Source organism: Labrus mixtus, chromosome 3, assembly GCF_963584025.1.
Source record: "Labrus mixtus chromosome 3, fLabMix1.1, whole genome shotgun sequence".
Lineage (NCBI taxonomy): Eukaryota > Metazoa > Chordata > Actinopteri > Labriformes > Labridae > Labrus > Labrus mixtus.
Window position 1 is genome coordinate 33,942,000 of NC_083614.1, and position 16,184 is coordinate 33,958,183.

The 16,184-nt window shown below is 42.1% G+C and overlaps 1 protein-coding gene across 1 annotated transcript; it reads right to left on the minus strand.

Annotated features, from left to right (window-relative positions):
• Window positions 1–9,034: 9,034 nt before the first annotated feature.
• On the minus strand, window positions 9,035–13,956 carry LOC132971890 (interferon-induced protein with tetratricopeptide repeats 1-like). The gene is made up of 2 exons (XM_061034659.1): window positions 13,792–13,956; window positions 9,035–11,235 (listed from the first exon to the last, which is right to left on the minus strand). The coding sequence occupies exons 1-2, from the start codon at window positions 13,794–13,796 to the stop codon at window positions 9,903–9,905; spliced, it is 1,338 nt and encodes a 445-aa protein (XP_060890642.1). The 5' UTR covers window positions 13,797–13,956; the 3' UTR covers window positions 9,035–9,902.
• Between the last annotated feature and the right edge of the window lie 2,228 nt (window positions 13,957–16,184).

Consider the following 16,184-nt stretch of genomic DNA (forward strand, 5'->3'; position numbering starts at 1 on the left):
CGTCCGTGACAGAGGCGTGGTACTTGGGAACCCGTAAATCCACATTTCTTTAACAGCAGGCTGTATCTGACTCTCCTTTCTTGGGAATGGAAACTTAAGTCCTCAGTTTCCCTTTATTATTTATTAAAGGAGGAAAAAGTTCCTTCTCTTGATGTATTGCTGTAATCACTTTTTGCTAGATTCCCTAGTAGTGCTGTAATCAAGACCACACAAACCGTGACCAAGACATAACCGAGACCAGAGCGCTGCGAGTTCAAGACAAGACCGAGACAGTTAAGGGTCCAGACCAATGAAGACCTAGACCTAGGCAGGTCAAGACCGAGTCAAGACCTAGACCTAGGCAGGTCAAGACCGAGTCAAGACCTAGACCTAAGCAGGTCAAGACCGGGTCAAGACCAAGACCAAGACCAAGGTGGGGCTAGACCAGGCATGGGCAAACTACGGCCATATACGGCCCGTTGGGCTTTTTAATCCGGCCCGCCAAACTTGTCCAAATTATATTATTATTAAATTAAATTTTATTATAATTAAACCTCGTTCGTTTTCCCCTGTAATGCCCGCGTTTCCCCAATAGATGGCGCACTTCAGAGTGTGGTGTATTATTCCCTTTACCCTATGAACCCGTATGAGCCCTTCTGTAAAGATGAGCAGATCAAAGAAAAGAAAAGTGGACAGTGAATGCAGAGTGTTTAATACGGAGTGGACAACTAAATATTTGTTCACATTCAGTCCGATCAAAGGCTGTATGCCTGATATGCCAAGAAACTGTCGCAGTTTTCAAAGAGTACAGTATCAGCCGTCACTTTGCAACGAAGCATGCTAACTACGCTAGCAAGCAATCCACGCAAGAACGGGCGGCTGCGGCTCAGAGGTTGAAGGATAATTTACAGACTCAGCAACATTTTTTTCACCAACAAACTGCGATTCAAGAGTCAACTACCAAGGCAAGTTTTTTGCTGCATTCAAATTAGCAAAGGCTAGCAAGCCTTTCTCCGAAGGCGAGTTTTTAAAAGACTGCGTGGTAGAGACAGCAGGTCTCTTGTGTCCGGAGAGCCAAGGCCAGTTTGAAAACATCAGTTTATCACGCAGGACTGTGACTCGCCGTGTGGAACTGATTGATGAAGATATAGCCAGAGAATTAAACAAAAAGGCTGAGTCCTTTAAGTTATATTCACTAGCGCTGGATGAAAGTAATGACGTGAAAGACACTGCTCAGCTCCTCATTTTTATCCGAGGGATTAATGACAGTTTTGAGATAACGGAGGAGTTTTTGACCATGGAGTCCCTGAAAGGAAAAACGCGAGGAGAGGACTTGTATAACCAGGTGTCTGCTGTCATCGAGAGAATGAAGCTACCTTGGAGTAAACTTGTCACAACGGATGGATCGCCAAATTTAACTGGAAAACATGTTGGGCTGCTGAAAAGAATCCAGGATAAAGTGAAACCAGGATGTTATTTTCCTTCACTGCATCATCCATCAGGACTCTCTGTGTAAGTCTGTATTGCAGCTTAATCATGTCGTGAATCCAGTTGTAAAACGTGTTAACTTTATACGAGCAAGGGGACTTCAGCATCGTCAGTTTATTATGTTCCTGGAGGAAACTGATGCGGATCATCAGGACTTACTGTACCACTCTCGTGTCCGCTGGTTAAGTTTGGGTAAAGTGTTTCAACGAGTGTGGGAGCTGAAAGAGGAGATCAGCGCATTTTTGGGTTAACGGGGAAATCCGACAAATTTCCTGAGCTAAGCGACAAGAACTGGCTTTGTGACTTTGCATTTGCTGTGGACATATTTTCACACATGAATGAGCACACAAAAAAAACAAATGAGATGGTGTTCGACCCTCGGTCTCTTGGCGACCACTCACCAGTTGTCATCCATGATCACACCATAACACAAGTAGAGTCCTACAAATATCTCGGCATCCACATAGACAATAAACTAGTGTGGAAGTCCCAGGTGGAAGCTGTCTGCTCCAGAGTGCAGCAGAGGCTTCACTTTCTGAGAAGACTCAGGACCTTTGGTGTATCCCGGGAAGTGCAGCTTCTCTTCTACCATGCAGTAGTAGAGAGCCTCCTACGATATGGTATCTCTGCATGGTTTGGAAATGTGACCGTTCAGTCAAAGGCCCAAATCAACAGACTCACAAAGACAGCCATGAAAATCATGGGAGTTCATCAACACCCCAGCCTCCAAGACATCTTTCAACAAACCACAATCAGATAGGCACAAAAAATAATCTCAGACCCATCTCATGTTCTTCACCCTGAGTACCAGCTCCTCCCCTCAGGCCGACGATACAGGTTACCCCGAGGGAGGAACAACCGTTTCAGAAATACCTTTGTTCCCTTGTCCATCAAAGCCCTCAACAGTACCTAAGCTGTAATGTGTGTGTATACGTGTGCATGTATGAGTTGGTGTGAGTGTGTGTGTGAAGATGTGTAGATGTACCTGCACTGTTATCACTTTTCATAACTATTACATATTTATGGTTTTAGTAATTCACTTGTATGGCATTTTATGATTATTTAACTGACATGTTTTACCGACAAATGAATGTATTTTGTTATTTTTTGTTACTGCATCAGAGCTCTGTGAAGTCCAAGACAAATTTCCCACTGGGACAATAAAGTTAATCTTAATCTTAATCTTAATGTGAAACTACAGGGGAAAGATCAGTTTGTGCACGACATGTACAAAAATGTTAGAGCCTTCAAATCCAAGCTAACTTTATTCTCCAGACAAATTGCATACAAATCTTTCGCTCATTTCCCCACACTTGCCATGCAGAAAGAGGCGACGCCAAATGCAAAGAAATACAGCAAATCCCTTGACGACCTGCACAGAGAATTCTGCCGTCGGTTTTCTGATTTTGAAAACATTGAAAAGTCACTTCAGCTGGTGTCCTGTCCCCTGTCAGAAGACCCTGAAACAGCACCACAGGAGCTGCAATTGGAACTGATCGATCTTCAGTCTGACTCCGTCTTAAAGGAGAAGTTCAACTCTCTTAAACTGAATGACTTTTATGCTTCACTTAACGAAGCCACGTTTCCAAACCTCCGGAGGACGGCACAGAAGATGCTGACTTTGTTTGGCTCGACATTCATGAACGTCAACAAAGCCCCTCACAGATCCAAGTTAACTGACCAACACCTCGGATCTATCCTGAGAATTACCACTACAAAACTAACTCCAGACTTTAATGCACTGGCAAAAAAGTGAGATCAACAACACTGTTCCCACTGAAACTGAACGTGAGTTTCTCTACTGTGTTTATTAAAATTAAATTTAATTAAATGAATGCATTTGGAAATCAATTTGTACAATGAGCCTTGCATATTCATGCTTTGCTACCTGTTAAAGACCAAATCCTTTCATGTAATGGCTTTTACATGTCATTTATATTAGTTCACACAAACACTCCATCCATCTGTTCCTGGCCCGGCCCCTCTGTCAAATTTTAGAACCCATTGTGGCCCGCGAGTCAAAAAGTTTTCCCACCCCTGGGCTAGACTGAGACAAGACCAAGACCATAAACATCACTACAAAGTCATCATCTTGTGTTTAGGGGGCGTGTGACTCACTTAGACCGTAACACCGGGAAAGTTGTGGACGTAACCGAGGGATAAAAATCAACCTTCAAATGAATTGAAGTTATTTAGTCTTTTAGAAAGAGGCGTTTTCCTTCTAATCACAGTAATGACGTGGAAAAACTCAGTGGTGGTCTTGACAGGTCTTGATTGAAAATCTGGAGTCCACCCAGTCTGATACCCGAGACAAGACCAAGTCCACCTTTCTTTATCAGCAGGATGTTATCTGACTTTCCTTTCTTGAGAATGGAAACTTAAGTCCTCAGTTTCCAAACTGACCAACTGAAGACTTAAGTTTCCATTCTTAAGAAAGGAAAGTCAGATCACATCCTGCTGATAAAGAAAGGCGGACTTGGTCTTGTCTCGGGTATCAGACTGGGTGGACTCCAGATTTTCAATCAAGACCTGTCAAGACTGCAGTGGAAAAATACTATCTGTCTGTTGCCTTCGTTTGACCTTAAAAGATTAGGATGATCGTGCGTCATTTAGCAATTAGAAACTGTTTCTCTGTATGGCCTGGGTCTGTATCTCCAACAGGAACACTCCTCAGGATCTGGGTACAGCATGATCCTAGATCAGTGACCTCCGGACAAAGGAGTTTCTGTTGGTGTTCCTCCGTACCAGGTGCCTTATAGAAAGAAGTTTGCATAGATAAATCACCAGGCAAAGTAGCAGAAGGCGTAGTCACTAGGGCAAGCTGAAACCAATGACGAAGTATCACTCCTGTATATGTAACATACCTACACCCTCATATGCAAAATACCTACACCCTGTGAAAGTATAAACATGCTCTGCAACCGGGACTGCCCCGGGAATCTTTGATGCACTTGTGACTGATGTTACTTTTGTAGCTGATTACCCCTTTTGCAAAAGAACTTTTTACTATATGCAATAAAATACACAAAGACAAAGACTTTGACTTGAGAGCTTTTATTACCAACAGAAAAATCCACAACAAGACCACCACTGAGTTTTTCCACATCATTACTGTGATTAGAACGAAAACGCCTCTTTCTAAAAGACTAAATAACTTCAATTCATTTGAAGGTTGATTTTTATCCCTCGGTTACGTCCACAACTTTCCCGGTGTTACGGTCTAAGTGAGTCACACGCCCCCTAAACACAAGATGATGACTTCGTAGTGATGTTTATGGTCTTGGTCTTGACCCGGTCTTGACCTGCCTAGGTCTAGGTCTTGACTCTGTCTTGACCTGCCTAGGTCTAGGTCTTGACCTGCCTAGGTCTAGGTCTTGACTCGGTCTTGAGCTGTCTAGGTCTTGACTCAGTCTCGCCCTGCCTTGGTCTTGGTCTAGGTCTTCATTGGTCTGGACCCTTAACTGTCTCGGTCTTGTCTTGAACTTGCAGCGCTCTGGTCTCGGTTATGTCTTGGTCACGGTTTGTGTGGTCTTGATTACAGCACTACTAGGGAATCTAGCAAAAAGTGATTACAGCAATACATCAAGAGAAGGAACTTTTTCCTCCTTGAATAAATAATAAAGGGAAACTGAGTGGTGGTCTTGACAGGTCTTGATTGAAAATCTGGAGTCCACCCAGTCTGATACCCGAGACAAGACCAAGTCCGCCTTTCTTTATCAGCAGGATGTTATCTGACTTTCCTTTCTTGAGAATGGAAACTTAAGTCTTCAGTTTCTTTATCAGCAGGATGTTATCTGACTTTCCTTTCTTGAGAATGGAAACTTAAGTCTTCAGTTTCTTTATCAGCAGGATGTTATCTGACTTTCCTTTCTTGAGAATGGAAACTTAAGTCTTCAGTTTCTTTATCAGCAGGATGTTATCTGACTTTCCTTTCTTGAGAATGGAAACTTAAGTCTTCAGTTTCTTTATCAGCAGGATGTTACCCGAGACAAGACCAAGTAAAAATGCTTTACATTCAGAGAAGAGGCCGAGACCTTAAAGAATTGGTCTTGAAACCGGTCTTGTTACCAAGACCAATCTTGATTGCTACAACACTATTGCCTGTGATTGAAAACAAATTCAATACAACATCGAAGCCTCATTTGCACTTTGTTGGGATCCAGTATTTTGAGCAATGGTCTCTCTCTTCAGCACGTAGCAGCCTGAATGCATCTACGATCGGGTCAAGTCACATCAGTGACCCATGTGTTATCGGCTCAGCTGATCCTGACAGATCAGAGTGGGGTTTGCGTCTGAACTGCAAAGATCAAAGATTCCTGAGCAAAGTCGACAAACTAATGACAACACTGTGTCCTCTAAAGACACGAGTATCTCCCCATGTTTCAAACCCAAACCAGAAATAAACTGGGTAAAACTAAACAGTCTGGGAACTTTTGCTACTTTAGTTGGTCTAAATGAGACCTTAAATTGGGATTATGAGGTACCAGTATGACGTTAATTCATGAAAACAGCCGATTTTTATAACCACATGTGAAAGCAACACGCCTCATTAGAAATTACTTTTTTTTGTTGACAAACAAAGGGTGAGGAAGCCAGCAGAGGAGAATAATGTAGAACTCAAAACAAGATATACAATGAAAAACAAGTGTTTTGAGGAAATTCATATGCTGTCAATATCAACCTGTTGCACTGACAGAGTATGAGGTTTTTGTTTTTCAACATCGGTTTTCCTTTTATTCCAGGATTCAGCCCAAAACTTCAATTCACCATCAATGATGAGCCGGAGCCCGGAGTGGGGCGGAGTCAGTACAGGAATGCAGCATATAGACAATGTGTGTTATGGAAAATCAACTGGAGAGATACAACAAGTCACAATATACATTATTTACAATAAGGTACACACATTTTGCATTCTTACTGGGAGAAGAATGGGAAACTAACCACTACACAGCAATATCAGCGTACTCAAATTAACACTATCAGAGTTAATATTAACACTTTTAAAGTGTCTATATGGGTCCACACCACAAAGTGTTAATTTAACTCTTTTTTGAGAGTTTGTACCTTAACACTAACTAAGTGTTACTATTGACTCTTTTTGGAGTTAAAATTTAACACCAGGTAACACTAACCAGTGTCACTTTTATTCAACACTGCAATGTAGTGTTAGAAATTCACTCTTTCAGAGTATCTTTTTTAACTATTTAAAGTGTTACCCCCATATTAACACTGTGAGGTGTAAACATTGCTTTAATGAATTACTAAATACAAAATACACTCACAAAAAGATCATGTTTGATTAAAAGACATTTATTTTAAAACATGTGCACCACATAATCGTTTAAAACACTTTATAAAACATACAGCAATATGAAACAATGTATGCGCTCTCATTTTCATTACAGTATTACGTCTCAGTCTGGAAATGAGGCCTGGAAGCTCACGTGAGCCGTCATAGGTGTTGAGTTGGACTGTCTTCAGTCTCCATGCAAAACAACCGATCTGTTCCTGCTCATGCACACAGATACACAAAAAGACACACCAAAGACACAGTAAAAAACACACACACCAAAACATTTAGTTAATAATCTCATAGCACAACTGCATAAAGATAGCGTAGCAACATGCTGTCGGACAAGTGGTGAACGATCCAGGCAGCGTATAAACCGTTCACTGTCTTACATCTTCCTGCTGTTTAACAAAAATAATGCTAGTTTTAGTCTTACTAACAGGAGATATCATACCAACACTCACACAGAAAATTTAGCATACTTAGCTTAATAAATAGTTCATTGGGACACCATCTCTGAAACATTTATCATAGCTATGGTCCTTGCCATCAAATTTAAGATGAAGCAAGATGAAATCATTGAGTAAGTGAGCTACTTAGGAGGAGATTAAGATGGCTAGCTAGATATTGCAGCATAAAATAAGCTAACAGTATTACAGTGGCTAATATTTGAAAAAGACCACACACAAGAAGAGTAGTATCAATATCTATATGAAAACATAACGTTTACTGAAAATACTTTGTTTTCTTACCGGCCAACGTCAGGCTAAATCCACAAGTCAACACAGTCTGCAGTCTTCATGACTTCTGTCGGTGTGTGTTCCATTATGGGGGCGGGGAGGGATAAATAACACTTTAAGAGTCACATCCAGGTTCAGAGTTCAGAGTGAAAAGTAAAAGAGTTAAAGATGTTGCAGTGTAGATATAATCCAGAGTGCATATGTGAAAAGGGCTCTAGGTAACCATTAGTTAACAGGTAGATTTGTGTGGTTTATCCAGCTTTCATTATCCGTTAAATAATCATTAGCTACTCTACAACATGTGATGAAGAAGTAATCCATATCTACCCAGTACTTAGTGGTTTTCTGGTTACTTGAAACTTTAATCACGTTATTTTTGCATTTCAGCATGAGCATACAAAATAAAGTTTGGGTTTGGTGCTACATTACACAAATTTCCTACCAACATAACTTGAACTGCTCTTCTGCTGTTGTTTGTTTGGAGCGAGAAGTGGTTCATCCATGCCATGATTGATGGTTAGCCTTTCACTGTGCCAAGACACACATGATCATGATGTGCTGCTGTGAAATGTTCTTATTCTCCCTGACACAATAAGTGTATAAAAGGCTCAGACAGTAGGTATCGTTCCTGTTAATTGCTCACGCTCCTCCTGCGTGTTGATGACGTAAGCATCTCAAGCTTTTTGCTTCTGCCTTTTCCTTTTCAGTCGCTACATAACACATGACTGTTTACTATGTTTGAACTGTCTGTATTGTTTAAAAATGATTGCAGATGTATAATGGCTGAATAAAATACTCATACATACATGATCAGTTTCCCAGCGTGCGTGTGTTCGGAGAGGAGAGCGGCAGATTATATAGCTAATTTCTTCCAGTTGTGTTTGTTGAACTCGAATGTTTCTGCCAAATAACTTACTCTAATAATTATAAGGAATATATTATGTTAGAAATGACTGTTTGTTTTCTAATTAATCTTTGTGCTGGATGTGAACATTGTTATTCATGTCATGTTTGTGACCCTGTATAAACCAGCTCTCTCAGAACGCTCCGTTTTGGTGTGTGTGTCTCTTTAAATGCAATGACATCACTCCTCTGTAGTGAGAATGAAAATGGCCGACCTGCGCAAAAGTTTTTTTTTAGTCTGGGGGTGGAGTCCATGGGTGGAGATACCAGGGAAGGGGAGGGGATTTTTTTTTTTACCAGAATCCCACTGTGACATCACAAGGAGAGCACATTTGAAACAGAGCATTTTTCTCTGTGTTGTAAGACTTATGCAGACCACAAACAAAGGACTGGATGGTTTATTTCACATGTTGTGGGTCAGTAGACTCTCAGGTTACTCAGATATATGTTCACAAACACAAAGTGGATTTATCATAATATGTCCCCTTCAGGATTTTAAAAATCGTTTAGTGTGATAGGCTTTAGCAGAATCAGGACACTTATGATCTGACGAGGCTTAACTTTCTAGCTCCGTCCTCCTGATAGTTTAGAACTGAAGAAGGTGAAACCACTGAAACAAACAACTTCAAGACGATTTCTTGGTGTGCACACTGTTCATTTATTGGTATAAAGCTTAAACACAGCTTGAGCAAACAGGAGCATCTTAATATATAATTTTCAGGTCACACAGCAAATACATTTTCACATGAACAATGAGGACTTTAAATTTCCAAAGCGAAGCACATTCATATAAAATCCATTAATTCTAAAAACTGAAAATACAGCATTGAAAAAACACAACAGAAGCAAAATACATGATAATCACAATTCACACATTTCTTCATTAAGTATTCACCATGACGACCGTGTTTTACAGAGGACGTCACACCTACCAGGAGCTAGGGTGTAAGATTTAAAGATCACATATCCTCCTCCTCTTCAACCAGTTTAAATAAGTCTCAGAGCTCCTCAAAACATGTGTGTGAAGTTTCTTGTTCTCAATCCACTCTGGATGCAAGGGGCTACTGCCCTTTGTGATGTCATGAAGGGAACTCCGTCCTGAATTAGTAAGTCGTTCTCAACTCTCTCTCTCTGTCTCTCTCTCTCTCGCTCTCTCTCTCTCTCTCTCTCTCTCTCTCTCCCCTGTTTCTAACTCTATCCACTGTCCTATCTCTAAATAAACGCATAAAAGCCCAAAAATAAAAATAATTAAGAAAATAATAAAAAATAAACCTTCCTTTAATTTATTTCAAATAGTTTTGAATGACAAGAAATTAGTTTTTAGTTAGTTTTTATCCTTGTTTTTTGGATGCCCTGGCAGAATTGGCCCCCTCCTGTTTTTCATTCTTCTTCAGGATTCTTTTGCTCTTTATTACCACGTGAAAGCAAAACGCCTTCGTAGAAATTAGATGGGTTTTTTTTGCTTGGACAAAATTGTTCCCCCTAAATTTGCCTCCCTATCTTTACTGCGTTGGCTCTTGCAGGTTTCTGAGAAACTCCTCTATTTCTCTGCACATTATGCCTCTGTCTTTCTTCTCCTCCAGGATTCTGATGCTTTTCTTACGGAAGTAGGAATTTTCTGGTATTGCTGCTGCCTTCATGTGATACTGTGTCGACCTGTGGGAGTCTTTTCGATCAAAGAATAAGTAATCTGCATATTTGTTGTAAAGCATCTGTTTTTCTCCAGGTTCCAGATCTCTGTCCAGCAGTTCCTGATATATCTGCTCAGCTTTGGCCTTGCTGTCACATGACTTTGCATAGATAGTTGCGAGGTCAATTTTCTTCAAGAGTGAAGAGTGAGGGTAAAGAGAGATGAGGTCCTCATGGAGACTGATGGCTCTGTCCATCACGCCTGGTCTTAGGGGGCCCCCCCTGCTGTCCAAAATCTTTTTTCTGTAGCAGAGTGCAACCCATCTCTTCAGATAACGCTGATCTGGATGTTTTAGCAGAGCCTCTTCTCCCAAATCAATGGCCTCATCAACACCTAAGTACCATTGGTAAACCCTTAATATTTCTCTCAGACAATCGTAGCTACAGACGGGACTTCTCAAAACCTGTTCGGCTATCTCACGGATTTGATCTCGAATGTTTTCGCCTTTATTAGCACATTGCACAAGGTAGAGAACAGCGAGGTACAAATTCTCTGGATCCTGTTTCTTGGCTTGTCTCATTCTCTCCAAGAGGTCAGGGTCCAGACTTGTGTTGTTGTACTCATCAGGGTTCAGACTTGTGTTGTTGTGCTTATGAGCATTGACTGACTCTATGACATAGCTGGTGTTCCACTCCACCATGTCCGGCTGCATCCTGGCAGCTTTCTCAAAGTAATCAACCACCAGATTCATGTCCTTCCTATCCTCTCTTAAGAACATCAGGGTCCAGGCCTTTTCAGCGTAGATCTCTGGATGGAGGTCGTCCTGGGATGGAGATGAGTATTTTTCCATCAGGTCATCAACCTTTGACAGGTAAGCCTGACTCTCCTCTAGATCTCCCAGGTGGTGGTGCAGCCAGGCCAGGTTCCCGTAGTTCACCACTAACCAAGGACCCACATCTGCATCTCTCAGCTTGTTGAGGGTCTCTGCAGCCTTCTGAAACAAACTCTTAGCCTCTTCATTTAACCCCAGCTTATACTGAATGAACCCCCACAGGTTGTAAATGTGGCCCAGCCATCGATTTCCCTCCTCGGTGCGGATGTCTTCCATCTTGTCCCTGAGAAGTAATAGTATTGACCTTTTGCGGTCCAGGTCCCAGGTGAAGTGGCACTGCAGGGACTCCAGTGTGGTTTGACTCTGAGCAGCACTGATGGAGAATAAAAAAACAAACATTTAAACACATCAGCACCTAATTTTTTTTGCTTTGAAGTGTGCTATGTTTGGATGTTTACTGTTCGTCTCCCATGAAGAAAAGATGTTTTAAAGGAGCAATATGTAACTCAGACACCTAGTGTTTAAAATGAGTACTGCAGTTAAAATGTTCAACATTGTAGAGCGCTGTCTCCCCCCGCCCCTCCATCTCCAATATTGAACTTAAACCCTTTTCACAAATCTCCTGTAAAACTCCAGAGATTAGGCTTCCCGGAGGGTCTTTAGGTTATGTGTGAACGCAAACAGTCAAATTTTTCCAGGGACTTTACCCGGAGTTTCTCCGGCCAGACCCCTATTTTTTTTCCGTAGAAAATCTGAGTGAGCTGATGTCTGAACACGGCAGCATATACTCCGGAGATTTCACTTCGAGCCAATAGAAAGAGAATGACGTTTATACAGTGACTGTCTAAAGTGTCTGCACGCCACCACTACGATCTCCGTGCTCTAATTAAACGTCTGCATTCTGTTTTCTGTTCGTCAGTATGTTGTTCTCCTTTCTTTTGTTGATGTTGTCATTCCATTGGATTACACATAGCATTGATATAAAGACAAATATTCTCATTGTAACGTCGTGTAGCGGACTCTGTTGCTTCGGCTGCTACTTCCGCGTTGTTTATTTACGTCACGTCTTACCGCGGCCCCTTCCCTCTGACAGGGAAAGTCCCCCGCTGAGAGGAGCATATGTGAACGGCTAGGTCGGGAGAATCTCCGGAGCAGTCCTCCTGCAATTATCTAGATATTATCCGGAGTGCAGATGTGAAAACGGCTATAGTTTGAGCACGTTTCTGCTTTTGGAGCTTATTGGAAACATGCAAACAGAAACAGACTTTTTAGGTCGGGTGCAATCACTTCTATCTGAACCAGGGGTGCCTTAAAAGCGCCTACCTTCTCTGGTCCAAACAAATCCAAAGCATTCAGGAGCAGAATCTAAAGTTAGAAGGAGGACATACTGGCTGCTGCATTGTTGTCAGAGAAGCCAACACTTCAACATAGCATGTTTCCTTAAAGGGATACTTCACCCATTAGCATTAATCTTTGTATCATTAGAAACCTGGTAGTATTTTTGAATGGTCGTGCATCCCGCCCTCATTTTCCCCTGAGATGTGAAATCTTTGTATTTCTGAGTCTGAAAAGGAGCTTCCTGTTACGCAGAAATCGTCATTTTACGTCACTTGAAGCTGTTGCGGTTAGCGGGGTGAAACTACAACGCTAGTTCCTCATATTTTTGACCACTGAAGCTACAGACCAATCACAGATCAGTGGGTGGGAACTCACTCCCAGAATCGAAACTTAACGTCCGGCATATTGCTTGGAAGCTATGCTAACAGGCTCTATGGAGAAAGCTGATAATGGCGAAAAAATATAAATATAGCGGCGAGACGGCTGCTGCCGACAGGCCGGTCTTGTGTCTTGGCTGCTGCCGCCAGGGCCGCTGCTTGCCGCCGGGGCCGCTGCCAGCTCAGCAGCTGAATCCGTCAATATAGATTCATGTTTCAACGGGTGAAGTACCACACACACATTTCCCCACAAAATGTAACAACTTCAGTTTTTTAAAATCCTGAATGTAACTGAACTAAACTTTTAACAAGGGGAGATAAGGAAGAAGAATAGAGACTCAAAGAGGAGTTAGTATTTGACATTTTGGGATCAGAATGCATGAGGGTGATACACTAGAAAGAAATGGGCTTACCATTTGGTCAGCAAACATGGGTCCAAAGTTGGCCACATTCTCTCTGTATGGAGCTAACCTACAGCTTTTCATCACCCTATTTGGGTCCTCCATGGTAATAGGGGACAGTATTGGCCTGCTCCAGTTGGGTATTCTAGATAAACCTGATAGCAGCCCCTCTGGGCCCCAACATGGCTGGGTATTGGTGTGCAAATATAGAGCAACAAAATGACAAATAATGTGCCCTCTAGGATACTGTAGTTACCAGATAGGCTGCCTGACGTTCTAGACAAAGTTAGGAATTTTTGTCTCTTCTCCACAGATATGGACCAATCCACTTTGAGATATATGCCCACAGCATGTGTGAGTTTAGGCCTGTCAAATAATCAAGCGCATAATATGCATATGATGTGGAATTTATACCCCGATTGCACCCTTTTCTGAGACTGCATATTCAGACTTTCCAGTGGGATTTGCCGTATTGTAAGAACTCTGAGTCATTTTATAAATCATTGTGCAACCTGATATAAAATGTATGAACTTTGAGCCTTTATACTGCTGTTGCTGCAGAATGGACATTGGAAACACTGTAATCTAAGATAAAAGTTTACTTTTGCAAGAATAATTCAACAAACAAAGATTCATTTGAACCTGGCTGAGATGGCAGAAACAAAAAGCATAAGAATCTTTAAAATGACAAAAATGAATCATGAATAAGCGTGGTGGGGGGAATAAAAGGAGCAGAAGAAAGGGGTTTGAGAGCTAATGAAGAGATATTTAAACAAAATTGTGTGCAAGATATTCTGAATTGTTCACACTCACCTCATCTTGCCGTTTCTTCGACTCAGTGTGTCTCTGAATATAACTTAAGCAGATGTTTGCTCTTGATGTAGCTTCGGTTCCAGTGATGTTCAAATTCTGCTGCGATGTAAAGGCTGTGATGGCTTTTTTCAGCACATTCAAATCTTCTGCAGTCAAGGCAAATTTTCAAAGGCGTGTCATTTGGGTGTCATATATCTACCTTTCTTTATCATCTCTGTGTTATCTGACTTTCCTTTCCGAGTAATAAAAACATAATGACACACATACGTCTGTCAATGCAAATAATAACGGATAGCCATGATTCATTAAAGGAGGAAAGTGTAACTCAATGTTTACAGTGTGTACTGCAGTCAAATTTCAAAACATTGTAGAGCTGTCTCCCGAGAGCTTATTAGAAACATGCAGAGGCTTTTTAGGTCGGGTACAATCACTTCTATCTGAATCACTTCTCTTGCCCGCTTCCATCGCTGCAACACATGTTGACCTGATAACTGCTCTCATATCTGGCAAACCGAGGGGCGTCCAAAACGGCCGTGTGGGGGGGGGGGGGGGGGTCGCCTTAAAAGCACCTCCCTTCTCTGGTCTCAAACAAATCCAGAGCATTCAGGAGCAGAATCTAAAGTTAGAAGGAGGACATACTGGCTGCTGCATTGTTGTCAGAGAAGCCAGCACTTCAACATGTTTCCTTAATGATCAGATAGTAAGATACCTTTATCATCTCACTCACTACATATTCTTACTGATTTGACCATTAACACACACATTTCCCCACAAAACTTGGGGGAATGTGCTTCATTTTTAAAATCCTAAATGTAACTGAACTAGACTCTTAACAAGGTGACATAAGGAAAGGAGACTCAAAGAGGTGTGACAAGGCGTTGGTATTTTAGCGTTTGGGATCAGAGCGCAACACCACACCATTTGGACTACAAACTGTGAGTAGCTTGGAGCTAATTAATGGAGAATACCATATGGTGTCATTTGATCAGCATCCACTGAATATCTCCACAACTCTTTCCATTTAATACTTCAAGTTAAACTCTTTGACCTATGAGTCTGGATTTGGTGGTTGAGGGAACATCCTCCTCCCAGCTGTGAGTCTCTGCAGAGTGTATGTTTAAGAAAAGATTCATTGAAACGTTGAGGCAGCCATTTTAAATCAATTTATTTAGCAGAAAAAGCTCCAGTGCAAAGACAGTGATACAAATAAATTGATAGTTGATAAGCCAGAAAGGTCCCCAAAAACACATCATAGCCAACAAGTGATGATCAAGGCTGCTGGAGATTTACTTGCTTTTACCACTGCACCATGCACCATGCACCATGCGTCTGTTTGGAGTGTTGGCTGTGCATTTAATCAGAACAGTAATGCCACGTGGTCGCAATATGCAGTATGTACGTGACCAGTAGAGGGGATGTAAGACGGTTGTTGGGCCACGCAGGCTTAGGACAGTCAAACCATGGACTTGGGCCTTTAAGATCACCAAGAGGCCCAAAAGGACTCTTTATCCCAGAATTCCCTGCGGTACTTCACACCTACGTGTGACGTAAAGGGGGGACCGGAACCTGAGGGAGACCCCACAGGAAGGCGGCCAGGTGATAAAACTCTGAGACTCCCCTTGTTCTCTCTCTTTCCACGCGCTGACTTAAGTGCTCGGAGACCAAAGCTCACCTCTTGTTTCCTGCAACAATCTTCCTTTGTTTTAAGTTTTGGCGCGCAGGTAATCCGCGGCCGGCAGTGTTCCAAATTCCGAGCTCGGATTGTCCAGTGAACGCATCTCAGTTTCTCGGAGAGCGTTAGGCTATAACAGTTTATCAGAAAGATAACGGCCTTATTCCGTCCTGCACGAAAGGACATAAACGGACATCTTTCCCCTCGACGGAGAACCAACGAAGCCGCTCTTGCCGTAAGGGACCCTCGCCGCCATCAGACGCCTCTACACCAGGACGGACAGAAGATCTGTTTTATCGCCGGACTCCTTTTCCTTCACCAATCGCAGGCAAAGCGATTCACAAGTGAGGCTTAATTAGGTCTGGGCAGAATTAGCTTTAGAGAGTGTTTTTAACAATTGTTTGATTTGTGCAGAAACTGTAATTTTTATCTTTGTTGGACCGCTGCGTCCTGAGTTTTACCGACTTAAAACTCTTGTTGTTGTTTCGGACCGCTGCGTCCTGTATGTGTTTAGCGTAACAGCGTTATACCCGGGTGTTATTCTTCCGATCAGAAAGGCCAGTGTAAGTCGTATTAACTTGAATTCGGCCACTGGTTTGTTTCTGTGAATGAAGGGAATTACTCCGAGTTGTGACGCGGGAGTTAGACTGTGATCCGGCCTCTTCAGGCACGCATTTCTCTCTTCCTCTACGCTCCTCTTTTCCTCCCATTTCCTCCCCTC